General features: G+C 41.7%; 1 protein-coding gene across 1 annotated transcript in view; it reads right to left on the bottom strand.

Moving 5' to 3' along the window:
- Nucleotides 1-14,229: 14,229 nt before the first annotated feature.
- CTTNBP2NL (CTTNBP2 N-terminal like) overlaps nt 14,230-27,490 on the bottom strand; it is a 30,834-nt gene continuing 17,573 nt past the window's right edge. The window contains exons 2-4 of the mRNA XM_056845427.1: nt 19,249-19,479; nt 17,165-17,272; nt 14,230-15,779 (exon numbers count right to left, since the gene is read on the bottom strand). Of these exons, the coding sequence (XP_056701405.1) occupies nt 14,316-15,779; nt 17,165-17,272; nt 19,249-19,479 (1,803 nt within the window). The 3' untranslated portion in view covers nt 14,230-14,315. The remainder of the gene's footprint in view (nt 15,780-17,164; nt 17,273-19,248; nt 19,480-27,490) is intronic.

The following is a 27,490-nucleotide window of genomic DNA, read 5'->3' as shown; positions in this document are numbered from 1 at the left end:
AAACCCTACAAACCACATCCTAAAAGCAGAACAAACAGGTATCAATCTCAAGACAGAAATAGTCATACAAAACTCCATGTGAGCCATGTACAGTTCAAGCTGAAGTGTCTGTACAAGGTTCTCCTACGCCATACTATGAAATATGCTTTGAGCACTCCTCCCAAACTTCTGCCTGCATCGCAAAAAGATGTTTATAAAGTGAATAAGATAAGTTGAAGGGAGATGTCACACATTGCCAGGTGTGAAGCAAATTTGACTTGGGGGAAAATTCATTCTTTAGTGCAGATATGACAACTGTTTTGAACTTGAGCTGAATGACAGTTACTGATGCTTTAATTTGCACAAGGAAGAGGCTGGAAAAATTGAACTCACCCTGCCAGTTTTCTCTCATTGAGCATCCCATACAATTGCACCGTGCTCAAGTATTCGTGATTCAAAATGAGAGTGGTTTTCCAGTTACATAGTTAGCAGCATTCAGCACAGTAGCCAGCTGGATAGTAGCTGTGGCACATACATTTACTGGCTCACTTGGATCATGCATGTTCCAGGACCAACCTGGCCAGGGCGTGCACTATTTAAAATCTGATGAATGGGTTGCTTTGGTGCCTGCACAGTCTGTGGCATTCATCACGTGGTACATGTTCAGATCTTACTTGTTTGAACTACAGTTCCTGGGTGGCAAAGTAAGAATGTGCAAAGTAGTTGAGAACAAGTTTAGAACAACTGATGAATTTATATAGTTTTGGGAGTCAGGTAGGCAAAATAGGCAGGTCAAAATACAAAGGCAAGTGAAACAGCTTCCCCACCACAGCAGAACAGAGGCCCCTAAGGAGTTGTTTAGACTTTTGTAAGTTAGTTATCTGTCTGTTGGGCAGATGATGGATAAGGAGAGCTGGCTGGCTGTGGGAAACCACTTGGAGAACATATGTATACAAAACATTTACAATACAATTTAGAAGTATTTCAAGCTCTCAATGAAAAGTGAACATTCACCCCCACTCTGTAGAAGAGTGGTCATGCCATTCCATCTGTACACAGGCATTCCTGGAATTGCAGAACTCATCTGATAGATCCTCAAACTGGAACTTTGTGCACATTGCACTTGGAAATAGACAAGGATTTAAATAGACAAGGATTTATATGTACAAATGTCCACAAAAGGGGGGGCAGAATTGATTAAATTGAATTAGCCCTTAGTCGGATAATAAACATCTCAGAATATGTAGCGAAGAAACACAACTCAGGAGCCAAATCCATGGCAAAATACATCTGTTATTAGAGCTACTATCACGCCAACCCCTGAATAAGAGTATCGGTGCAAGGATACCTTTGTTGGGACTGATTGTTGCTCATGGAAATCAGGTAAGTCTTTTGAATCCTGGAAGTTTGCCCTCTCTCCAATTATAGTTTCAAAAAAGGGTGTCATAATCCCCTTTCCCTCTCTTGGTAAAAATCAATTTCCCCCCTTTATTTGCTCATATGTGGGGGGAGATGCAAAGGCCAGCAGAAGAGAATGAACAAACATCTGGTTGAGCAAGGCTGCCCTCTACTGACCAATATGTGTCTTCACAGACCTCAGTTCCTGGATGTCTCTGGCTAGCTTTATGGAAAGAAAGTTAGACTTCTTTTGAAACAGGGTCTCTGAGTGGTCCTACCTGACAAACACAGAGTGATATGCATTCAGCTATTACACAGGTAAATTAATGAAGAGATATACTTTTATTAATATTGTTTATTATAACTTATTTGAATTAAAAAGAAATTAATAGTCACCAGTCTTCGTTATTCTGGTATCTTGCTGCCCAGTTCATTGATGAAGGTAAGAAGGCATGAGGAGAAGAAGAAGGAGAGATGGTTTTTATACCCCACTTTTCTCCACCTTTAAGGAGTCTCGTCTAGTTTCCTAAAAGGATTGTTATTAAATACTTGAACCCATAGCCAAATATTTGGAATACCATCTCAAGCCCTTTGCCTCATCCACACCTTCTTTCGTGCTAGACTCTAGAGACTTTATTTGTAAACTTGAAGGACTTTCTTTACCTTCTGATTCCATTCTTGCCAGTTTGGATGTGACTTCCCTATATACTCATATACCATTACCTGCAGTTCGCACTATAATTTTGAATTTATGGGACTCCAGGATTGATCTAACTCCACCTACTGAATTCTTGGTTCAATTACTTGACATTCTTTTTGAACATAATTATTTTCAATACAGATAACAGTTCTACTTACAGGTGAATGGTGTTTCAATGGGGGCGGCATGTGCCCCTTCAATAGCAAACATTTTTATGATTGATTTTGAGAAGAAATTTTTATTTAATAACAATCCTTTTCATAATGACATGATAATTTATAAACGTTTTATGGATGATTTGTTTTTTCTGTTCAGGTCTACAAAGTCTTTTTTGGAGTTTAAGGAATGGATCAATACCCTTGACCCAAATTTGTCCTTTTCGGGTTCCCATCATCATAGTTCTCTTTCTTTTTTAGATCTGCAAGTCTACATTACAAATGAGTCCACCCTTGCTGTCAAACCATTTCGCAAAACTCTATCTAAATGGGCAGGACTTCATTATGGATCTTATCATCGACAACATCTGCTTAATAACCTTCCATACAGTCACTATCTGCGTCTTAAACGCAATGCTACCAATAATAGTGATTACTTAGATTCGGTTAGGAAACTAGACAATGCACTTATGTCTAAAAGTTTTCCCCCCCTACATCCTTAGCGCGGCACAAGCACGAGCTAATTCAAGGAAACGGAAGTCTCTACTGACTCCTACTTCTCGAACTACTGATGTTAACCACATTACTTGGTCTTTACAATTTTCTCCACGCTCTCACATAATTAAGAACATCATTAAAAAACATTGGCATATTCTTTTTTTTTTAATAAATATTTTTATTGGTTTTTAATAGAAAATGGGATACAGAAAGAAAACATTGGCATATTCTTGAGAGCATCCCGGGCTGCCAATCCCCTCCTGTTTGCGGATTGCTCCGACCTCGTACTATCGGAGATATGGTTGTTCATACAGATTCCCTTTTGACAAACTCTGAGTTTTTGCCTTCTCCAACATCATGGCTCCCCCCAGCTGTAGGTCATCATCGATGTGGCTCCTGTTCTGTGTGCAATCTTTGTTTGCCTGTAAAAGAACTAACTTCGACCACCACAGATTTCAAATTTACTTTACACCACTGTTCAAACTGTGCATCCAAACAGGTCATTTATTGTATAATTTGCAAATGCCAATTAATGTACATAGGAAGCACCGTGAGAACTGTCAGAACGCGCATTTGTGAACATAGATCCAGAATACGCGCCTGAATTCTGGAAGCGCCCTTAACTTCTCATTTTTTAGAGAAAGGTCATTCTGAAAACAATATGTCCTATTGCGTTCTATGGCAATACCGGGTAAGACCCTACAACCAACAGAATATACAGAAGGTGTTGTTACAAATGGAGACCAAATTCATATTTTTATTCCGGACCCTCTCTCCTACAGGATTAAACACGGAGCTTGATTTTTCTTGCTTCTTGTAAGCATTGTATTTTTACCTGATCCCTTAAACAATTCTCCCTGCCAGCTGGATTGTCTTCATTATTTTCACCTGGCTTTTGTAATTTAGTATCCATTCCAACTAATACTGATTTACATGTTTTGACATTGACTCGTTGCTAAGCCTTCTAGGCAGCTGGAAAACTGTACCTAATATGGTTATGATTTATTGTTATTATTCCTGTTGAGGTGAGTTATTCTTCTTTTTATGGGTGGCATGCTCAATAGGTGACCAAGGTTGATTACTTTTGCGAAGAAGAAAGATGTTTATAATCATATTAAGATTTTTTATTATAATAATAAATTTAAAGAAAATTTATATTGTATATAAAATAATTTTTATTGTACATAGAAATTGATCAGCTGATGAAGACTTTGGCAAAACGTGGACACCGATCTAGACAACACGTCCCATCACTTCCCGGCTGTTCTTACTGTGGAATTCTTCACAGTTCGTTCTTAAAATAATTGTACTTACCTGGAAATTTGTAATCTGCAAAGAGAAAAATTAATTGGTTAATATTATTCAATATTACTTACCTTGGCTATTAGATTCTTCTTGTTAGTCTGTAATTGGTTTATGTATTTTATGTATTGTCCGTTTTCATGTATTCACTTTTCACCTCCTGCACTTAATATATTTAATTTGCATTGAAAATTTTGTGCTGTTTTCTTGTTCTACAATACTTTACAGCACAGAGCCCTTCTTTTTTCTGGAACTGCCAGGTAGTAGCAGGAGATCTGCTAATTCAACTGACTTCCAGCCGATAGAGATCAGATCACCTGGAGAAAAATGGCTGCTTTGGCAATTGAACTCTATGGCATTGAAGTCCCTCCCCTCCCCAAACCCTGCCCTCTTCAGGCTCCGCCCCAAAATCTCCCGCAGGTTGAGAAGAGGGACCTGGCAACCCTAGTCTCAAAGCGGCTTACAGTCACTTTCCCTTCCCTCCTCACAGGCCCCTTGTGAGGTAGGTCAGGCTGAGAGAGCTCTAAGACAGCTGTGACTAGCCCAAGGTCACCCAGCAGGCTTCATGTGGAGGAGTGGGGAATCAAACTCAGTTCTGCAGATTAGAGTCCACCAGTCCTAACCACTATACCTCCGGGGGGCGGGGGGGGGGTTGAGGAAAAGGAGCTAATGTCACAGGCATGGAGGCTTTTGTCCTCCTCTAATGTTTACTTATGTTTTAAGATGACCTGGAGCTTGTGTTATGGGCAGGGTTGCCAAATTTGGCTTAGGAAATTGCAAGAAGCTTGGGGTGGGGGGAGCACTGCTCAGGGAAGGCTGAGTTTAGGGAAGGGCAGGAATTCAGCAGGAATGTGATATCAGAGGCCACCTTCTGAAGCTGCCATTTCCTCCAGGGGGAACTGATCTCTGAAGTCTCAGCTGTAATTCCTGGAGAACTTCAGATCCCACCTTGATGTTGATAACCCAGGTCATGGGAGTTTCACTCCTTGCTAATGCCTTAAACACAAAATACACCTGAGAAATGTAGTCCATGACTATCTGCTTTAATAATAATATCTATTACTCTGGGATTCTATTTCTAGTAATACAAATGAATTTTATCTGATAGCAATTACAGAGAAATGCCACATTACGCAGCAACTTGCTGCTAGCAGACCTGAAAGCATATCTCATACAGGCTAACAGAAATCTCATTTCTGCTGGAGTAGCTTAAAAGCAGTAAAATTAAATCTTGTCCATCCTCAAAAGTACAATCCACTTTGGATATCAGCTTTCCTTCTCAAAGGAAGGGTTTACAGTGCCTAAATAAAAGCAGTACAGGTTGTTCTCTAAGCAGATTCTGAGAAATAGTTTATGAGAAAGCTGCTCTCTAGTGGATATGCTAAGGAAATGTCTGGAAAAAAAAGTCTGCATTGAGGAACCAATCCCTAGCATTCTTGCCAAGTTGGGACATGTTTTATGTTTCATGTTTCATACAGCAGCAGGATTGCCTAAGCCGAATACTCAGGGCTGTGCAACGTCAGTCTGAGCTAGGTTGCCAACTCTGGAGTGGGAAATTTCTGGAGATTTGGGGGGGGGGTGGAACCTGGGCACTGACTTCAGTGGGGTACAATGCCATAGAATCCACCCTCCAAAGCAGCCATGTTCTCTAAGGGAACTGCTCTCTGTTGTCTGGAGATCCGTTGTAATTCTGGGAGATCTCCAGCCACCACCTGGTGGTTGGCAGCTTGGTCTGCTGCAAAGAATATCAGCCATTTCCACCACCACTCTCTTTGGATGAGAATGATCCTCACTATCACTGGCAATCTGAAGATGTTTTGAAACCTTCAGATCCAAAATGTAACATCAGGACTGCTTTCTCGCATAAATTACAGGGCATATATTTCACCAGTGCAACAATATTTACAATGGCTTCCAATCCACTTCCAGGCACAAATGTAAGTGCTGGTTTTTATCTTCTCATTCATGTCAAATGCAATTTCTTGTTTTCATTTTATCGTGCCTGTTTTTAGTGTAGTTTTGAGTATGTTTGTGAGCCACTGTGAGAACCTTTTGGAAGAGGGAACAGGATAGAAATGACTATTTTAAATAAATGGATGCCAAGGAGCAGTTCCCATTCCTTATTTTCTTGAATTGTTCAGGGGCCACATGTGGCTTATCACCCAGTTCTTGAGAACTAACTTTGTTACCAGACCGAAGTTAAATTAAAAGCGGGCAGCACTCTGTTTAATGGCCTTGCAGGCCTTGCCTCTTGCAACAGCACTGGCAAAGACTGGCTCCTGTAGCTGCTTAAGCTTCTCTTGGGCTTAGTTGAGGGGGCGTAGCTCAGTTGTACAGCATCTGCTTAGCAGGCAGAAAGTCCCAGGTTCAACCCCCGACGTCTCCAGTTAAAAGGACTAGGCAAGCAGGTGATGCGAAAGACCCTGGAGAGCCTGAGAGCTTGGAGAGCTGCTGCCAGTCTGACTAGACAATACTGACTTTGATGGACCAAGGGTCTGATTCAGTATAAGGCAGCTTCATGTGTTCATGTGATCTCATTCTTACTAATTATTTCTGCAGTACTCATATGACTTCATGATAAACTTTATAAGCTGTCTTTTCCCTAATTCATGCCCAGCTCTACACTTCCAACTTTGTTCTAGGTGGAAGGAGCACAGTAAAGGAAGCGTCCATTGGCAAGAGAGGAAGAGCGATTCCACTTGATGCTCCCACTTCACTTCAGCCTTCATGCTTCAGGGCAATGTGTCCCCAAGTTCTCCTGCCACTCAACATAAGCTATTCCAGGGAATTTGGGGTTTCCCAGGAAAATGGGAAAGTGAAGAAATATGTATTACTGTGAGCATCTCCCCATTGTGAGGAAGCCATTTGGTTAAATTGTGGACCTCCCTGCCCCAGGATGTAGAGATGGCTGCCAACTTGGAAGGCTTTAAGAGGGGACATGTTCACGGAGGAGAGGGGTATTCATGGCTACTAGTAAAAAGGGTTACTAGTCATGATGCATACCTATTCTCTCCAGGATCAGAGGAGCATGCCTATTATCTTAGGTGCTGTGGAACACCGGCAGGATGGTGCTGCTGCAGTTGTCTTGTTTGTGGGCTTCCTAGAGGCACTGTGTACCAACTGCTGGACTAGATGGACCTTGGTCAGATCGAGCATGGCCTTTCTTATGTTATTATGTATTTGAAGCAAGTTGAAGGGAGGAGGAGGAGAAAAGACGGGGGTGGAGGTGTTTGTTACAGGGTGTGCAAAAGTAACAGGGAATGCAATTACATGCAAGACCCAAATGCGGAATATTATGGCTACATCTCTCTTCCAAGGGTTCTTTTGGCCCAGTATTCCTATGTAGAGAGAAAAAGTTGGCATCTAGCTTCTTTTTGTTCAGTTGCTAGAATTTTGCTCTTAAAACTCATGTCTTCAAGGCCTGCCTTGCAAAGAGGGCAAGGTCTATAACTAAGCTACCACTGTAGAATACCTAGCCATGACACATGCCCCTGCTGGCAGACCATGCAACATAGCACCTGTACAAAGTTTCCAGCAATCAATTTATTTATTTTTGCTGAACTGCAAGACTCAAAATCAGGGCAGTTTCCTCTGTGCCTCCGTCACTGTCAGTGTTAAGTGGGAGGAGAAGCAAGACGTTCCACAGCTGTGGTTCTTTGGGCAGACAGACCTATTCCCACATGGAATTTCTACTAAATTAATAAAATGCAAGTCAGTTACTGAGCTGGTCTATTTTCTCCTTAGTTTAAAAAAATATATGGATTTTTTTTTTAAACTATCACAGTTAAGACATAAGAGTATGTACTTACAACACAAGGGGGTGCTAGAGAGATATTTTTACGCACTTTTGGAGTGGAATCTTGTGACTACCAGGGACATAGCTGTAAAAAAATTGTAACAACTGTATCAGTCCTCCAGGAAAGGACAAGGGATCCCAGCTGCAAAATGTCTTCAAATGTAGATTTACTGCCACCAGATTTTTAACTCATTCAAGCGGGTATGCAAAAATGCAAGACACCGAAGGTACAGGGTTACAGCAAAATCACACATATTGCCTGAAACTGAGCTCCCCAAATTTCCCAATAATCCGTAATTTGTATAATATTTTTTTTAAAAAAAATCCATTTCAAACATACTGTTAAACTCAAAGGCATTCCAGCCACCTGGCCCATCCCAAAGGATGGAGACACTACTAGTTTCACAATGTGGGGGGGGGGAATACCTTGAGCTGGTACCACAGTATAGAGAACTTCTTATAAGTGCAAGAGAATACTCCCAAACCTCTCCTGTCCTTGCCAGCCCTGGGCCGCAAGAGATTTGGGTTCCAAGCCCTAGAAATGGGATGGGTTAAGAAGATTGCCATAGGAGATTACCTATTTCAACACATGTTAGAAGGCTATGGGTGGAACCTTTCTATATTTGTGATGTTGTAAAGAACATTTTGTAGCATTCCAAGGTGGGGTAAGGGCTTTGCACAGGGGCCTCCACTCCCACAACGGGGAAAAAAAAATAAGTTGCTGCTGGATCACAACCTGGAGTGCATGAACTGGCCAAGGCCTCATCTCAAAGCCTTAGCAATTGGCAGGAGAATTGTAAACTGCCTCTGGTTTAACGGGTTACCATCTCAAATACACTTCTGTTGTGAACAGACTGCACCTGCTTCAAGGCATACCTAAAGAACACACCCCTGGCTAATAAACAAGCATGTCCCAAGCCCAGGAAAAAGAACCAGCTAAAAAGACAGCTGGCTTGTTTGGGCATGATGCAAGATTAAGGTATGAATCAGAATGTGCAGCAGAAATGAAAGACTGTAGGTCACTACAAGGGACTACACAGGTGGAAGATCAGCAGGATGGCCTGAAACTCAAGACATTCGAATATGCTACTTAAAACCGTCTGTCACCTTTATGCATATTTTAAGAACACATCCGAAATAATATCTGGAGGCAAGAGAATTTGGCAAAAGCCATCTCAATACATGAAAGGTAAATTTTGTTTTAGCGGAGGCTTGTGAATGTCACCCAGAAGAGCACAGCAAACATACCAATCATAATGCAACAGAGTGTCAAAGTTTATGGAATTTGCATGTGGTTACCTAGGTAACACTGTCCCATCATACTTATTTGAATGGACAAGTGATAGTTTTACAGCTTTTGAAAATGTGCCTTTGTGGCATTCTAATTTCTGGAATAATTCCAATTAAGAGAAATGATTCAAAGACAAACTATACATAAGTGCCCAGGATATCTGCCTCCTAATTATTTATATTTCATTTTGCCCAGCTCTGCAGGTTTGAATACAATGTAGACTAATATGGTATCCTTCATTTGCTAAAGATCTATTATTCTAGTGAGTTTTTCCTTATCCTGACCTTGAATACCCAGTGGAGATACACAGTCATGGTCATGCTGTAAAGGTATCAAGAAAGAGAGGTTAGCTCTGAATCTTGAAAGGAAGTTATGAAAGAAAAGCCTCCTTTTTAGCATTTCACATAGGTATGCGAGACCCAGGTGTTGGGTTAGGATTGGGAGGAGCAGGGTTCAAATCCCCAATAGTACTTATTGGGTGACCTTGGGACAAGTTAAAACAGAAAGTGCCAAAGCAGGATTACAACTGAACATCAAGAAGACAAAAATAAGTACTGGGGAATTACACAACTTTAAGATTGACAATGAAGAAATTGAAATTGTTCTTCTGTTCCTTGGCTTCATTGTCAACTGAAAGGGAGACTGCAACCAAGACGTCAGGAGACTGAGAATAGGAAGGGCAGCCATAAAGGTGCTCCAACCCCCTAATCATCTTAGTTGCCCTCTTCTGTTCTTTTTTTCCAGCTCTCTGATCCTTTTTGATATTGTGACCAGAAATGCAGAATATTCCAAATGAGGCTGCACCATAGATCTATATAAGGGCAGTATAATAATGGCTGTTTTATTTTCAATCCCTTCTCTAATCCCTAGCATAGAATTTGCTTTCTTCATTGCTGCAACATACTCGTTGACACTTTCCTTGAGCTATCTACTATGACCTCAAGATCTTTCCCCCTCTCAGTCTCAGCAAATTCAGACCCCATTAGCCTTTACTCGGTTGGGATTTTTTGTTCCAATGTGCATCACCTTACTCTTACCTACATTGAACTTCATTTGCCACATTGTTGCCCACTCACCCAATTTGTGGAGATCCTCCTGAAGTTCTTCACAGTCATTGTTGGTTTTCAGCATCCTGAATAATTTTGTGGCATCTGCAAACTAAACAACTACAATGCCCTCCCCTGTTCCAGATCATTTATCAACAAATTAAATAGCACTGATTCTTGTGGGATTCTGCTGCTATCTCCGTCAATTGAGAGAACTGTCCAATTATTCCTACCCTCTGCTTCCTTTTGTTTAATCAGTCTTGAAGACTGGGGTCTCCAATGTGGCGTCTGCTGACACCTGCCAAATGTTTCTAGGAAGTTGGTGGGGCCAGGTAGGGCTTTTGCCCAGCAAGGCTTCTGATTGACTGTGCAGATGTTTTAAACTGTTGCTTTGACAGTAGCTGCCACCACAACACAAGGACCTGCACTGTTACTGAAGTTAGGTTGTGGCAATCATTTTGTGGCTGGCTCTTTCTCCTGCAGCAGCCATTTTGTAGCAGCCATTTTGTTGCTGTGCCCACCATGCCATGTCAGAATTCCAAATGTGCCTGCAGGAACAAAAAGGTTGGGGACCCCTAATTTGAGACATAAGAGGCCCCTGTCCTCTTGTCCCATGATTTCCAAGCTTACTCAGGAGTCTTTGATGAGGTAACTTGTCAAAAGCCTTTTGAATGTCCAAGATCCACCTACACTATTATGTGAAATTAAAATATGTTCTTTTTTTACTGCTCATGCTACTTACCTAGGCTCAACTTGCAGTTGTTCTAGAGGCCAGAAAGTTTCAAGCTAGCAGAGAGCAGTCTTGTTGTTCAGAAGTCATCTAGGGCAAAGCATCTGGTCATAGTCTTCGGAGACCTTAGCTTGGACTTCCTACACTAAGGAAATAACTTGGGTGCTAGTTATGATAGGGAAATGGATTTGCAAATTTCTCTAGTTAAGTACAGCATCAGAATGATATCTTGGCAAATACATTGTCCATCTTCCAGCAATATATTCGTTGTGAATTTAGGTCAATGCAAAATAGCTTGATGACATGTCAACAAGCCATATACCTGAGTATTGGTACATGGTAATGCATAAAGAATTAGGACTAACTCTCTCACAAAAGCACTTTTTTTAAAACAACTCTTCTGGAATGAGGCCTGGAAACAATATTTTCTTTTTTGCTTGTGCTCTATTTTGTGTGTTCCAGAGGTGTTTCTCTGCTGCAGGGGAAACATTTCCTCTGCAGCTAGGCACTTCTGAACATGCAAAACCAAGGTCTTTCAAGGAGCTGAGAAGTGCTGAATGTAGCAGGAATGACCTCCAAAGTGGACAACTGCCTCTGTGATGAACAAAAAGGAGCACAAATGGAAAGGTGGCATAGGATCCAAGCCTTAATGTGTCAAAACGCCACTTTCTTTTGGCTCCCTTTCTGCTACAGAATTCATTATCCAGGCATTTAGTAGGACCAAGTTAATGTGCAACTATAGTGTTGTGTTATATGGCAATGCTAAGCACAGATATTTGTACACCTGTTCCTGAAGAACTCTTAAGAACAGGCTGTAGCCAGCTGATCTAATACAGAAGTGGCTTAGATGCATTTAAGTCTCTTTATCACCAGCAACTGGGACATCTGTATGTTTTTCTGTATTGATTATGCAATGCGTGTATACTGCAGAGCCACTACAACTAAGGAAAATGTCAGCTGAACACAACCAGTCCCACCTACTTTTAAAATATATTCATGCACCATATTCACATCATAAAAATAAAACCCTTTATTGATAGTATGAATGTTTAACACGTTTAATGCTGCCAGCTATAAAAAAATGGTAAAAAGACTTCTGCTTCATACATTTCACTTTACAAATATACAAATGTTAATGAATAATTAATACTAGATTATACAGTCTGAACTTCATTAAAATCCTGTTAGCCAGCGACAAACTTCTCTAGCAACACATGATTCAGAGAAGATAAACATTTTGTTTCCATACAGGCAAGTCTACAGAGAATTTAAATACTAAAACCCTAGAAGTCTTACTGGATTAGCTGGAACCACTTTAATAGTTGTGCTTACTTTATAGACTACTAGCAAAAATACACATCTCCTCTTGCATTGTGCCTCCTCAAAATCCATTGTAGAATACAGTACTCAGTGCATTTCCTAATAAAATTCATTATTGTATATAAAATCTCTAGAGTCATAGCATAAAGAAAGGGCACAAGTTAGTGTAAACAAAAGAAAATACTTTAAGGGCTACGATGACCTCTATTTGAGGTTAGAAGCGATACTGACCCAGCAATGCTGAAATCATTCACCCAGATTTCAGCTGTAATCCTTACTAAAAAAATCCTATGCTGGACAACTAAATTGTGTGTGTGTTTATCAGAGCTGTTTCCTATGGGTCCATACAATGAAGATCTCTTTACATAAGGGCTATTCCAGTGAATGGAACAAAATTCAGGAAAGATTGTAACTATTGCAGTTCCTATGGCAGTATGCAATTCCATATACAGATCAAGAATGAAGAGATACATTAAGTCTCTGGCTAGTCCATATACAGTGGTTTACATATCGACATTATATCGGGGGTTAAAACTGGTTAATGCCTGCTAATTGTGCATACTGTTTTGGGAAGGTATTCAAATGCCTTTACTCATGTCCTGGCTATTGATATTTATTGTTGTCCTTGACCACACACTACTGTAACGTCTTAGAGCAAAGCTATCTAGCACAAGGTCTGACATGAGTAGGATACATTACTGGGAGGAAGGGGAGGAGTTGCAGAGAGGGTCAGATAATATATTTTTAACCTAAGCTATAAAAAGTCTCTCTCACACACAAAAGACAGGAAGTTTCATTGGAAAGAAACCTCCTTCAGCTCTATATTGGCCCTGTTGACCACCTATCGTAGGAAAAATTTTCCAAAATTAGGGCAAATAAAGATTAAGTAGCCACGTTATCATAGAAATGTATTTTCCTCATTTTTGTGAGCTATGAAAAAAATCTCAATATAATTACAGTAAGATTAAAATAAATGTGTTGCGTGTATATCATACAAGTGCTCCCCCCATATACATGAGTCTCTTTATATGTAAAGTTAAGGATTTGGTTTCCGCAGTTGCAGCCAAGAGGGCAACAGTCTTCAAGAGGCAAACCCATCTTGGTCAGCAAAACCTGTGTCAGCTTGACAAGCTATCATCATATGGAACAACTTTTAAGTTATTGCTTTGGATCGTCTAGTACAGATCCTATCTTACCAATGCAAAAACACACACACACACACCTGTATAGAACTGACTAGTCACTTCTCATTTCAAGTAAAAACATGATCTTTATCAAGCAAAGAAAAAAGATCCCTTCTCTCAGAAGTTCTACATACAACAGTAGAATGCGTGAAGAATATCAAGCTAGACACAACACTTCAAGATTTCATCTGGTCTATTTAATCTCTATGAAGAGAAAAATATGTAACGAATGGATAGTTGGCAGGAAAGAACTGGCACCCTGATTGTTTAAAGCTTCTAAAGTTTTTGTTTCTTCTTTAAAAAAAACACTTTATATCATAGGAAAGGATCAGGTTGCATAAAGCTCAGCAACAGGGCCAAAGTGCATCTGACAATGAAGCACTACGTAAAACTGACTTATTAGGGAAACCACTGACCAGTCTATTGGTCACACCTTTGGAATATTTCCTTTTCATAATAAAGAAATAATAAAAGTGTTGTTTTCAACATTCATGATTCATAGAGAAACTGTGCTTTCTGCAGTTAGATGATTCCTTCTGGATTTACAGAGAATCACATTCATATCTGTGGGCTTAAGCTCAGGCACTTTTTTTTGGAGAAGGTCTGTCTAGAATGGAGGTTTGCATGGAGTGTACTCTGCATGATTTAAAAACGAGCAATTTCAGAGTCTGCCGGTCATCTCCCAGCATAGGAATCGCCTGTCCTCTCACTGGATGTGCCTGCTGCCACGAGACACCTCTTGAGGCTTTAGTGTTAAAGGTTTGTACATCAAAAGCATTATTCTCTACATACTATAAAAAACAAAAAGAAAACTAACTGTGTTTATACAATTTTGTTATTATCCAAATAAATAACATGAAGCGGATAAGACAGCGTTAGGAATGGCAAATCATATGGAATGTGAAGTTTCCAGAGACTAGCTGCTGGTTGGCAACAAGATCTCAATTTCTTTCCCATTGGCTACCACAGCATTGCTTGAGCAACTGCTTGCCAAGTCCACAGGTGACCCCAGAGAGGACGCCAGAGAAGGAGTTTTAATCGGTGGGGTGGGAGTGGCTGGAGAAGGAGCCAGTCCAGGTTTCTTTGGGGGTATCGGTGGAGGATTCCCTCTTTCTGCCCTGGGTATGGTTGGCGATTTAATCCCCGGTGATAACGGGCTTAGCGGGCTTGAGACCTTGCCTGGGCTTGACTCGTTCTTGGGGCTCATGGCACTGGCCAGGTTTCGGTAGTCTGTGCCGAAAGGCGAGCTGTTAGGAGAGACTGGCTTTATAGGGCCTTGCTGACTGGTGAACCTTGAGAGGACCTGAGTGACCGTATTGCGGGCCAGCTGCTTAGCAGCGGAATTATCAACAAGGGTGGGGGACAGATCCCTGGACGGAGGGCTCTGGAGACCACTTGACTGGTGTTCCTGTTCTGCTTGGGACTGGAACTTGTGACGAGCAGCGTGGAAGCGCTGGTTAATGCCGACTTGGTAGGAAGATTGGTAGCCGGGACTGCTGGCTGAAGCTCCAATCAAACGTTTGGTCAGAACTGGTGAGGAGCAAGGGGAGGAAGTCAAAGATGAAGAGCCCGTGTTGCTGGGGGATAAGGATATCCCACTGGAAGGGAGTGGTGGGATACCAGAGGCAAGCAGTTCAGTCCTTACAGGGGAGCTACTGTTTTCTGCAGCATTCTCAGCAGCTGGCCCTGCAGCCTTCGCCCTTTGCAGGCTCTCAATGCTGAGCTCAGCTGGCTCCCCACTTGTTTGCATAGCATCGCAATGCCCATTTATCTTGGCATACGGGTGGGCAGATGTGGCAGAGGGGGGAGTTAACAAGTGCGCCAATTTGCCTGAACTTCCCTGGCTGGCATTCTCTGCCGAGGGGCTTTCTGTCTGGCAAGCGACTGACCTCACTGAAGAACATTCTGTGGCCGTTGCTACAGATGCCACTGAGATATGGGATGGTGCGCTCTCGGCTTGATTCCTGCCTTCTTTCTGAGCCGCCTCTAGCTCCTTCAGGGTTTTCTTCAGATTCTCTACTTCTTCCTTCAGAGCCTTAGTGCGGTTCTCTTCCCGGTTCAGCTTGGCCCTCAACTGTTCTCTTTCGATATCAAACTCAGATAGCTGCTTCTCTACTTGTGCCTCCATCTGCAAGCCCCTCTTCTTCTTAGCTGCCAGCTCCTCCTCCAGTTGGCTCACTTTGCTTCTTTCTTTCTCCAGCTTCAAGCTAATTTCCTCAACCTGCTTCCCTTCCTCTGCAGCTTTGGTTGTGGCTTTCTTGCACTCCAGCACAAGCATGGAGGAAAGCTGCTTGTGTTGTGCTCGTTCCTCCTCCAGCTGACTGGACAGCTTCTTTTGCTCCCTCTCAAACTTCTTCACCTGGGACTTCTCAAACTCCAGCTAGGAGAGAGGGCAAAGGAAATTAAAATAGTCTCAAAGCAAAGATTCTCTCTTTTCCCAGATATCTCCCCCATTAGAGAATTTATGTTTGGAAGTCCAAAGAGAGGAATTCCAAGCAAGCAAAACTAGGGACCTACTACATTAGTGCTCTAGCTTGATCAACTGCCACAAAGAAAGGTGTTTTTGTTGCAGACGCCCTTAATTTGAAGTCAGTTCCATTGAAATCAGTGGACTTTAATTCCAAGTAAAATGTTCAGGACTTCAGTCCAAATAACGCTTTTTAATTTGGAGTGTATATCTTGTGAATGTTTAAAATAGTCAAATGGCTTCAGCCCACCTCCCAAAACACAAACACCAGAGCAACAAAAAGCATAGTCATGCCAACTAAGAAGAATGGGCATCAGAATCACAGAAATAACTATGGCTTGGATCCTATAACAATGTTCACCTTGGGTTTCTCTCTCCCTTTCCTTCACTGCTTCCTTCGCTATTAGCACTTCAAAGGGCTCTCATGCACATGGAGGAATTGAGTGCTGCTTTGAAGGAAAGCATCTGCAGCAGCCCAAGAGAAGCACAAGTGTAACTGTATCCTAGGATCCAAGCCTAAGATTATGAACAGCCTACATTTTCAGGGCAATGCAAGCCCAGACAAATGCAAAGCTATGTGCCATTTCATACATTACAATTAGTATTACTATATGTACTCATATAGTAATACTATATGAGTACATATAGTAAGGAAGTCACAGCCCTCAGTTTGCAAGACCTGAGCAAGGCTGTCAAAGACAGGACTATTTGGAGGACTTTGATTCACAGGGTTGCCATGAGTCGGAAGTGACTTGATGGCACTTAACACACATATGTACTCAATAACATGGGTGAATTAGCAATAACCTTCTGTTCATGACAAATAAATACCCCCTTCCTTCCATTCTGAAATTAAGCCTAAATACATGTAACAGAAATGAATACGCATCCAGCGTGGTGTAGTGGTTAAGAGCAGTGGTTTGGAGCGATGGACTGTAATCTGGAGAACCAGGTTTGATTTCCCATTCCTCCACATGAGTGGCGGATGCTAATCTGATGATCTGGGTTGGTTTCCCCAATCCTCCACATGAAGCCAGCTGGGTGACCTTGGGCTAGTCACAGCTCTTTTAGAGGTCTCTCAGCCCCACCTACCTCACAGGGTGTCTGTTGTGGGGAGGGGAAGGGAAGGTGATTGTAAGCCGATTTGATTCTTCCTTAAGTGGTAGAAAAAGTCGGCAAATAAAAACTGACTCTTCTTATAGGGAGACTGGACTCTCATGACAGAAAAAGTGATGCCAGTAGTGTTGAATAGTAATGGATCATTCCTCTCTGAGAGCTGACCAGCTAGTTAGTCATACCTGCTGTGTGAGTCGCTCTCGCTCTTTTTCCAGCATATAGGTGACATCATCCCCTTCAGCAGTGTCTTGGGCGTGCCGCTGTCTCTCTTCTTCAAGATCCAAGATCACCTGTCAACCAGACAAACATACACATCAATCACTTAAGAACAGTGAGAATTACAAGTAGATCCAGATGTGCAGGCCAAGCCCTTTTATGCCCAAAGTGCTCTTACCAGAACACCACACAAATGCATAACACTTGAAATCATGTAAAGTTCATTCTCCCACACCCCATTACAACCACTCTCCATAATATTCTGCCTTTAACCTGAATAGCCTTGTAAAGCAAAGGTTAAAAACAGAGACAAAGAACAGAAAGATGTACAGGGTGCTGTATTTACATCTTTTGCTGCACAGCTCTGAAACTTTATTTCCTGTTCACATGATGCTTCCACAAATTGTACTCTTCAGGTTGCTGACAGAAATGAAACGTGCAAAAACGTTGAATTATCCTTCACAGGTGTTGCAATGTTATTCTGCAGCAGCAGGGGAAGATTGGAATTCTGTGGGATCCAACTCAAGTATCTCCATTTATATATAAAAAATGATGTACGGATTACTCGCTTGTTGACAGATCTCACTAAGATCTACTCCTGGTGGTGGTGGGGAGGGTTGCATAAGTAGGGGGGGAAACTGCCTACAAGTTATGTTTAACTGCCTACTTCAGCGGAAGTCCCAGAAAACACGAAGCTCCATTGAAGTCAAAAAGTCTTTCTTCTAAGCTGGCATACATAGAAAATGATATCAAAGATCCTGTATAGAGTTGCTTAACAATGCCGAATATGTAACAGAAGACAACTTACTCCCATCGTGTGAAGTACAGGTAATACAAGTCTAATGCCCTCATTAACTATTAATTTCAAAACAAGCCTGCTCCAAGCCATTTGAGAAAGAACCGAGATAGAATACGCCCAAAACAGGTCACCCATTACTTAAAAAAGACATCAGCCCAAGATAATTTACTTGAATACTCTTTACAGCAGTTTCTGCACTAACTGCTGAGTTCCAAAAGTCTTCTGTCCCCATTTTTCAGCAGAACGGGTAGAGTCAAAGGTGTATTGAAAAACAACAACAACCTCCCAGACAATTTTACCTTGGGTTTCTAGAAATTATGCCCACAGTAATCAGATATAATAAGCATTCACTATGTCTTGCATGGCTGCTCTGAAGCATATCACATGGCTTTAGGAAAATTAAACTGAACAAACTTTATAAAGGAATTGCTTCAAGTCTTAACATAACCAAAGGGCATATTAGCTTGCAACTCTGAAATTATTTATAGAGGAAGGAAAAAACACAAAAGAGCCAGTCTCTTTTGAAATGATGAATTCAAGGGAAATTACCAAAGTGAAAAACAATTAAAATAGATAGCAGAGATTCCAACGAGAAGGCCAAAGGGAAGCACTTGCTTCCTTTCAGAATTATCAGCAGCTCTATTTTAAATATAACACTAAGATTACTAGAAAATCTTATCTGTGCAGAGGAGAAAAGCCTCTTGTGCCAAGATGGCAACCAGAGTTTGAAGATATGCATATTATGAGTGGAAATTATAGCAATTTACCTTTCTACGACCACTCTGTAAAGACAGACACATTACAGTGCTATTTCATTCATGCCTATCATTAAAGTTTTTTTTTAAAACAAATAGGTTCACAAGCATGACCAGAGCTCTCTATGTATCTAATCTAAAAGGCTGACGCCACCATGATTCAGTGAAACTTCCAGTACAGCAGGAAATCAAATGCTGGATAGTCAGGTGGTTGTTGACCAGAAGCTGCATCTCTTACTTTTCAATAGCTGCTTCAGTCAATAAAAAGCACTTCTGTGAGAAATGAGTTTATTAGAAGTGTTAAGAAAATTAGCAACTGAACGCCACAATAATGCCTTTGGGACTGAATGAATCTGAATAACCATAAAAATGCTGACAGTTGTCACCTTGCTGGCAAAAAGGCCCAACAAGGTAATATGAATCAGCTCTGCCATACCAAATGCTAAACAGAAGCAATAATTGTTTTTGACCAATGTGCAGAAAGCATGAGACCTACCTTTCTGTGCCTGCTTTCCGCCGCAGCTAATTGGGACAACATTTTCTCCTGCATATTCTTGCAATGTTTCATCACTACCTTTAGGACGGACAAGGGATTGGCACAAACGGGTTGCTTATCACCATGATTCTCCTCCTTCATTGCCTCAAAATCCCTCTGAAGTGCCATCAGTGGGTCGCTTATATTGTATTTTCCATAACGTTCTTCAATGAAAGCATCTCTGTGTTGGGCCTGAAACACATGATCAGGTATTTCAAATCATTAGCCAATGTTAGGTACCATAGAGAGGAACAAAAAGTAAATGCAGGATAAAATCCTATCACCTAATGAACATGAGGGGAACAGATGACAAAATCCAACATAACCATTGCTAATACGGCTGTATGACTGTGGAGGATGGTCTTGCCAAATACCAGCCAAATAAAAATGAAGTCTACTTATTATATTAAGATCTAATCATAATTAAACCATTTCATACCCCATAACTACTGAGTGGGACCGAAAGAGAAGACAGAGACAATGGAAGGAAGAAGCAGGACACGTAGAAAATAAGAAGCAGGGATATAAGAAGAGGATGTCACAACTGGGAAAGGAAGAAGCGGTGAATAGAGAAAAGGGGTGCAAAGCCATCTAGGATAACGGAGAAGTGAAGACTGGAATTTGCCTGCATATTCAACTTGGGCATCTCCTTATAACCATATCTCTATGTACGTTTCTACGACCATATACGCTAATCCTCTGGTAGTTATGTAGTTCAACAAGGAGATACTTTAAAAAACAAAACATGGAACTACTATCTAACTTAAAGCAAGCTCAGTTAAGAGGTACGGGGATTTAATGCAGATAATTTTTGGGAGGGGCTGTTCTACCATGTAATCATTAGGTGTCTAGGCTAGACCACAATGAGCAGGGACACATACCAGCTGAACATAATATGCTATTAGGTGCTGTTCACATTAATGCCTTACTGTAGATGCCACAAAGCAAACTACAGATTGGCAACTAGCCTTTCTTCTCGCTTTGAATCCCACCAACTGCAATTATATGCTTACATTTTCACATTTCCCTAACAGGAAACCCTTTTCAGGAAAGGGAAATCTAGCTTCAAAAAGCAGGTCTGTGGCATTTTAATTACAGCCAAAAGTATTCTTAAATCAATACAAAAGGAAGCCTTTCAACTAATGCATACATGCACTGTGTTTGCTTATGATGAGTGATAAATATATCAAGATCAGACAGTTGCCATATATACAGAATTACTTCCTCTTACATTGTTATCAATACTGGTCTACAGATTAAAATACATAGATGCATTTGTATGGAAGTATAATATACTAAAACAGATTGGGGAAAAATGTCACTAAACTTGATCTGAATACAAAGGTTGTGCTTTTAAAATAAGAATTTGTTATGCTGCATTCCACCAGTGACAAAATGAAGTAGATCGGTTAAAGGAAATTTGTTAAAGTTACTGGCTTTCCCTTACTTCAGAGTAAAGGCCTACGTTTGAGGGTCTGGCTAGGTTTCAGAACAGCTCTGGTATGGACAAATATCATCAACTGACCATTGAAATATTGTAAAGAAAGATGTCACTATGTTTCTCTTGGCCTTTTAATCTCACACTTCACAATTCCCCACTCTATCTCCTTATGCCTGTACAAAGATGTGGGGCAGAAAACTGTCCTCTGTTTTATTTTTCCAAGGAAATTTTGCCAATTTTAAAGATTCATTGTTTTGTAAAATTTACAATGTATGGATACCATTATGCAAGCTTGATAATTCTGAAGTTGTAATTAATGTTTCAGGTGATTATTCCTAGTAATTGTGTGGGAAAGTACATTTTTACTGATTTTTAAATGAGGGGTGGGAAATATACCCACAAATACATATAATAAACCAAATCGCCAGCATGGTGTAATGGCTAGAGTGGTAGACCAGGATCCTGGAGACTCAGGTGCAAATCCCCGCTCTGCCATGGAAGCTTACTGGGTGACCTTGGGCCAGTCACATGCACACAGCCTAACCTACCCCCTAGGGTTGTTGTGAGGATAAAACGGAGAGGAGAATAATAGAAGCAGCTTTTAGTCCCCACTGTGGAGAGAAGTGGAGTAAAATTGAAATAAATAAATAATACAGCAGAAGATGGTCGGTGGATAAATGGTAGGTTGGGTAATGGTTGAGGAGGAGGGAATGAGGGAGAGAAAGAGCAGAGGATATCGGGGTTGCCAGGAGAAGGGAAAGGGGAAATAATGTGGGGTGGGGGATAAGGGAAAATGAGGTGCCACCCCCACAAATCCTTGAAGGCTCCCTACCATACAAGGACACTGGACTACCAAATCCAGGTTAGGAACTACCTGGAGATTTGGGGGGAGAGCCTGGAATGGGGGGGGGGGGTTCAGCAGGGGAGGGAACTCAGAAGGGTATAATGCCACAGACTCCACCCTCCAAACCAGCTATTTCCTCCATGGGTACTAGAGTTGCCAAATTCCAGGTGGGGGCTGGAGATCACCTGGAATGACAACTGATCTCCAGATGACAGAGTTCAGTTCCCCTGGAGAAAATGGCTGCTTTGGAGGGTGGATTGTATGGCATTATACCTTGTTGGGGTTGTTTCACTCTCCAAGCCTCACCTCCCAAGGCTCCACCCCCAAATCTCTAGGCATTTCCCAACCTGGAGCAGGCAACCCTAAGGAGAGAAGTAGGCAGGAAAAGGGGAGGGTCTATGGGGGCTTTCAGGAAAGGGAAAGAGGAAATAGTGGGGGAGGGGGAAATTAGAGGCCTCCCGCATGTCACAATATAACTGGAGAAGAAAGGCAGACATGTAAACTGATTGGTCTCACAGCCCTCAGGTGCAAACTTAGAACAGTAAAACCTCTGCTACTGCCCACCTCTTATGACTAACAGCATCTCCAAAACAGATTTTCATTTTCAACAACTGCTGTTAAAAATTTAAAATCAAATCAGAATTAAAATTATTTTGTAACTGTAGGCTGGCCTTGATATTTTACGATAAAAGCCAAAGGGAAGAAAAGTTCAGTAAGTTGCTGTAATTTACAGAATCCTTACATAGAAGTGGTGGACACATGGACTGTACAGATGTGTGCCAGGGGTGCCACACTGGGAACCTCAACTCCTGGGGCCTGATCTGGATTGGTGCCACAGAGGAGAATAGGCTTAAGCATCCCCACCCCACTTTCCTAACTTGAAATGGCCCCATGAGTTGCTATTTTTCTCTTTGGGAAAAGCTTAACATGTATTCATCAGGACATGTAAACTTCCTCAAGAGGGCAAACAGAGGTTCCCTGGGGCCCTTTCACTTTTGGGGGAATGGTGCAGGGAGAAGGGTTAGGCCCCTTCTCCCTGTGTGCCACAGTCTGATCCCAATCAGGTCCATGAGCATCTGGGCACTGAATTCCCAACACTGTATTCCAGGGCTATATCTGACTCCTTGAAGCAGCCACACAGACTTTGTGAGAGCCAGCGTGGTGTAGTGGTTAAGAGCAGTGGTTTGGAGTGGTGGATTCTGATCTGGAGAACCGGGTTCGATTTCCTACTCCTCCACATGAGTGTTGGACGCTAATCTGGTGAACTGGGTTGGTTTCCACACTCCTACACATGAAGCCAACTGGGTGACCTTGGGCCAGTCACAGCTCTCTTAGAGCTCTCTCAGTCCCACTTACCTCACAGGTGTCTGTTGTGAGGAGGGGAAGGGAAGGTGATTGTAAGCCAGTTTGATTTTGCCTTAAGTGGTAGAGAAAGTTAGCATATAAAAACCAACTCTTTTTCTTCTTTGTAATGCGTTCCCTCAAAAATACTTTCAATTAAGAAACACGGATTAATTATACAATCAGTTGCAACTTGAACCATGCTAAATTTCAGTCAATTAAAACATCATCTTTGTTATTCCAGCTCAGGGCCGATTCAAACATTTACAGTGTCCTTGAACTTCTGTTCCTAGCACTGCACTTGCAGCAGGTACATACTGCAGGTCAGCAGTGAATTCGCTAAGTAGCAACGCACGATGCATCCTTGCCTTTAAACTCAGTGGAAATTCTTTAATCCCATGACTGGGTCTGGGAAATCTATTATAGAATCTCTTCTCTTGTTCACTTCACATAAACATTGTCCACATACAAAATAGTCCCAGTTTACCAAATGAAGCACGTGTTCTGAACCACAGACAGCACCACTTGATTGCTGTAGGATGAGAACACTGATTCTCATTCAGAATTGCTCAGTGTAGAACAACAAGGCATCTCATGAATGTTTTCTATAATTCGGGAGAGGAAAAATACCCCAGGAAGTTTAAGAAGTGAAATAGTGCTTGCCTAATCTCAGTCCACATGAATACTACATTAAATAGTAGTGCAGTTTCACTATTGTTACTAAAGTAATTCCAGTCTGGATATTTAGACTGCTGATCTAATCTTTGTAAGGACTGAAATATGCAGAAATATTAATCCTGCAGATTACTTTATACAAAAGAAGCAAAATAATTCCTCATGTTACCATTTGTCTCTCCAAACTCTACTCTTAACTAGCTAAAGAACACCACCAAACCCAGGGGTTTGTTTCTTCCTGACTGACCTTACAGTGCTACTTCAAATAGTCCTGACTGTGACCTGATTGGGTTTTGAGTACCATCTAAATCTGAGTAGACAAAGCTATTTGTCCAGAAAGAATTGTGACTAAGCTACCTTAAGGTGGGCTTACTTGAATCAATGGGAAAAATAAATTATTTCACTCTGAACTCTGTTTAGCTCTCCTCCTACATAAGTCACAAGTATTTTTATTGGGGCAATCTGTACTATTTTGAACTATGTTGCTAAATGAAATGCTGGTCACTGACAGTGAAGGTTCCTTCTACCGTCTTAATAATGGTTTGTTTAATTACAAATCCTAGTGGTTCTTGCTAACATACCCTTGTTTTTCATCATGCCAAGATAGAAATTAACAAAGGCTATCCACTGTCAATTTTCCAAATGGCTTCTACTTCACTTTTGAAAAGGCAACTGTTCTGGACACAATTGTTTTAAGAAAACAGTGTGCTTCTTCACAGAAATACTAAACACAGAAGACTATATACTGGTATCAAACAATTTCCAAAATGTAAGCAATTTTCATTATACCAAGTGATAGCAAGAGCAGCTCTTTTAAAACACTGTTTATTGCCCACAAAGTACTTTGGATTTGATAGAGAGGAGGAAACCTACAGAATTTTAAAAAAAGGAACAGTTTTCCTGACAGAGTAATCTCTTCCACTGCAAAACTAGAATGTAGTTGGATTAAATGCTGCTGTGCTTACATGTGCACCACACATCTGGGGATCCTTATGAACATAAACATATGTTTAAGCCATACCAAATTAAGTACAGTAGCCCTTTCGGCGTCAATAAAGATTTTAATTTTAAACAGTAGTCATATAAAGCACTCACTTTACTGATCCTGTTAAACCACATACAGCTGTCAAGATTACAGGAAAAGCAAAGTAACTAGTTGCATTCTAGGGGGAATCAATATCCCCCAGACAATCTGAAATGTATTGTTCCAGGAGTTTCTTTGTTTACTAAAATGTGTTAACTGGGAGGTGGCACAGAATGAATCAATATTTGCCTGAAATTGTTCAGAGACGGAAATAATTTAGGCAAGCATTTTGATTCAGCACAAATTGAGATTTCTAAAGTCCCAAATGCTAATAAATTACCTTGTTCTTAAGGAGCCTATGAAATACATGTGTATTTCGTTTAAACTTCAAATATTCAAAACACTATACCACCGCCACCAATACAGACTCATAATTCAATAGCCATTCTTCTGGGCAGTAAGCATTGCTACCAGCAGATTAGACCGGTCAACTCTAGAACATCAGAAAACGGAACATTGGACATACCGTGAAGGTTCCTTTTGTTTGAGAGTGAGGAGGACATCCTGGCACCTTTGGGTACTCCTCTTCCCATCATCCTAGGAGGCAGGAACTAGATTGCTCTTTCCACCCCTGATGGGGAGGGGAGAGCCCACCCTCTTCAGTTTGGAGAATTACACAGCTCCTAAAGTGACTACTCTGTGCAGCTTGAGCCTTCTTCTGTCCCAAGCTTCTGAAACAACTTGGTCAGGAGAACAAAACTTAAACAGGAACAAGTACTACTGTAGGAAACAGATTTTTAAAATGTGAATTTCACAAACTAACTTCCCTGATGGCAGACGGTTCCCCCACCATTGAGGACAAAAAAAAATCCAAAAAAGACTTGGGTGGGTCCAGGATGTTCACCTCACTTTCAAACACAAGAAATCTTCATGGTAAGTCCAATGTTCTGTTTTCTTTTGAGAGCAGGAGGACATCCTGGCACATTTGGGATGTTAAAAAGCCAGACATCCCATGGGAGGGTTCCGACTGCCAGCCACAAACACAGGCCTGTTTATATCTCCTGCTGCAGCACCCTTCGGCCAAAGGGTGCATCTGCCGCTACCATCTTGTCCATCTTGTAATGCCTGACAAATGTTGACTTGGATGCCCAAGTTGCTGCTTTGCATATGGCTTCCACTGAAACATTTGTATGGAAGGCTGCTGTGGTAGAGATGGGCTTCTGGTAGACTGCACCATGATTACTTCAGGTGGGATGAGGCTTTGCGATGAGTAGGCTATTGACATGCCCTCTTCCAGCCGTCTGCTAAGAGTAGCTCTAGAAATCTTTTTGCACCACACTACTGGGTGATAAACGACAAACAAGGCCTCTGACTTTCTGGTTGGTTTAGTTCTTCTAAAGTATATATGCAAGGTCCTGCGCAGATCCAGTGAATGCTACTTTTTTCTCTTTTGGATGTGATGGACATAGGACCACAGAAGGATGGTAAGAATAATTCCTGTGTCCTGTGAAAAACTGAATTCACTTTAGGCATAAATGTAGGATCTGGACATAGGACCACAATGTCTTTAAGGAAGACACATAGTTCCTTGGACCAGACAGTGTGCTCCCAGTTCGAATATTCTTCTTGCTGATGTAATTGCCACTAGAAACAGTACTTGGTCAGAAACTGAAGAGAAGCTTCTTGCAGTGGTTCAAATGGTGGATTAGTCAGAGCTTACAGCACTACATGAAGTCTCCTTGTAGCGAACCTTGGAATTGCTGGTGGATTGGATAATGATGCACTCTTAAAGAAGCGTTTAACTGCTGGATACCTGGAAATGGGAAAGCCATCTATACTTGGAATGACTGAAGCCAGGGCTGCTACTTGTCTACGTATGGTGTTTGGTCTAAGATGCTGAGACAAACCATCTTGTAAGAAGAGAAGTATCTGTGGAAGAATTGCTGACTTGTTTCCTCCTACACTATATCACCATCTGATCCATGTGTAATTATATAGATATGACGTAGATGGTCTATGTGCAGATAGCATTGTGTGAACCACCTGCTAGGAAAAACCTTGGGCTAGCAATGACTGCTGTTCAATTTCCAGGTAGTCAGATGCAACCATGAAGGGTCTGGGTGTGGGACAGGGCCCTGCATTAGCATGCTTGGAACTACTGGTAGTTCCCAAAGTGGTTGGGTGGACAGGGCTACTAGATTGGAGAACCATGGCTGAAATGTTGGGGCAGCCCACTCCTCCTTAATTTCCTGCTTAAAGAACCAGGGGAAAGGAAAGGCACATTCTAGTTCCCTGGGACTAGACAAGCCTTCTGGGGCCCCATCCTTCTCCTCCTCAGTGCCTCAGGTTGTTGGACTTTGGGAGGAAAGAGCCAAAGGAGTGTTAATAAATTTCTCCAACCAAGACTAGAAGAGGGGGGAGAGCTAATAAAACAGAGTTGCACTTACCTGTAACTGCTGTTCGTTAAGATGTCTTCTGTGCAGGCACACATTGGGACTGCGCTTGCGCAGGCCAACCTCGGAAAGGATTCTTCTAGCTTCTTAAAATCCTATAGGGGGCGCCGTACGCCAGTGCACATGCGTCCGCCTTCCCGCCCTATGACGCGGCGTCACGGCGCCCCCTACCCAGTTCTGTTCTTTGCCCACTCGAAGAGCCTTCAACACTGGAAAACTAAGAACAAACAACATATGAGAGCTCTCCGAGGGGCAGGAGGGTGGGATGTGTGCCTGCACAGAAGACATCTTGACGAACAGCAGTTACAGGTAAGTGCAACTCTGTTTTCGTCTGCGGTCTTCTGTGCAGTCCCACATTGGGAGATTATATAGCAACGCACTCACCTGGAGGAGGGGGTGAGCTCTCAGTCAAATAATGATTGCAA

The sequence above is a fragment of the Euleptes europaea genome, chromosome 2 (assembly GCF_029931775.1).
Source record: "Euleptes europaea isolate rEulEur1 chromosome 2, rEulEur1.hap1, whole genome shotgun sequence".
Classification (NCBI taxonomy): domain Eukaryota; kingdom Metazoa; phylum Chordata; class Lepidosauria; order Squamata; family Sphaerodactylidae; genus Euleptes; species Euleptes europaea.
This window is presented reverse-complemented; position numbering and strand designations above follow the sequence as displayed.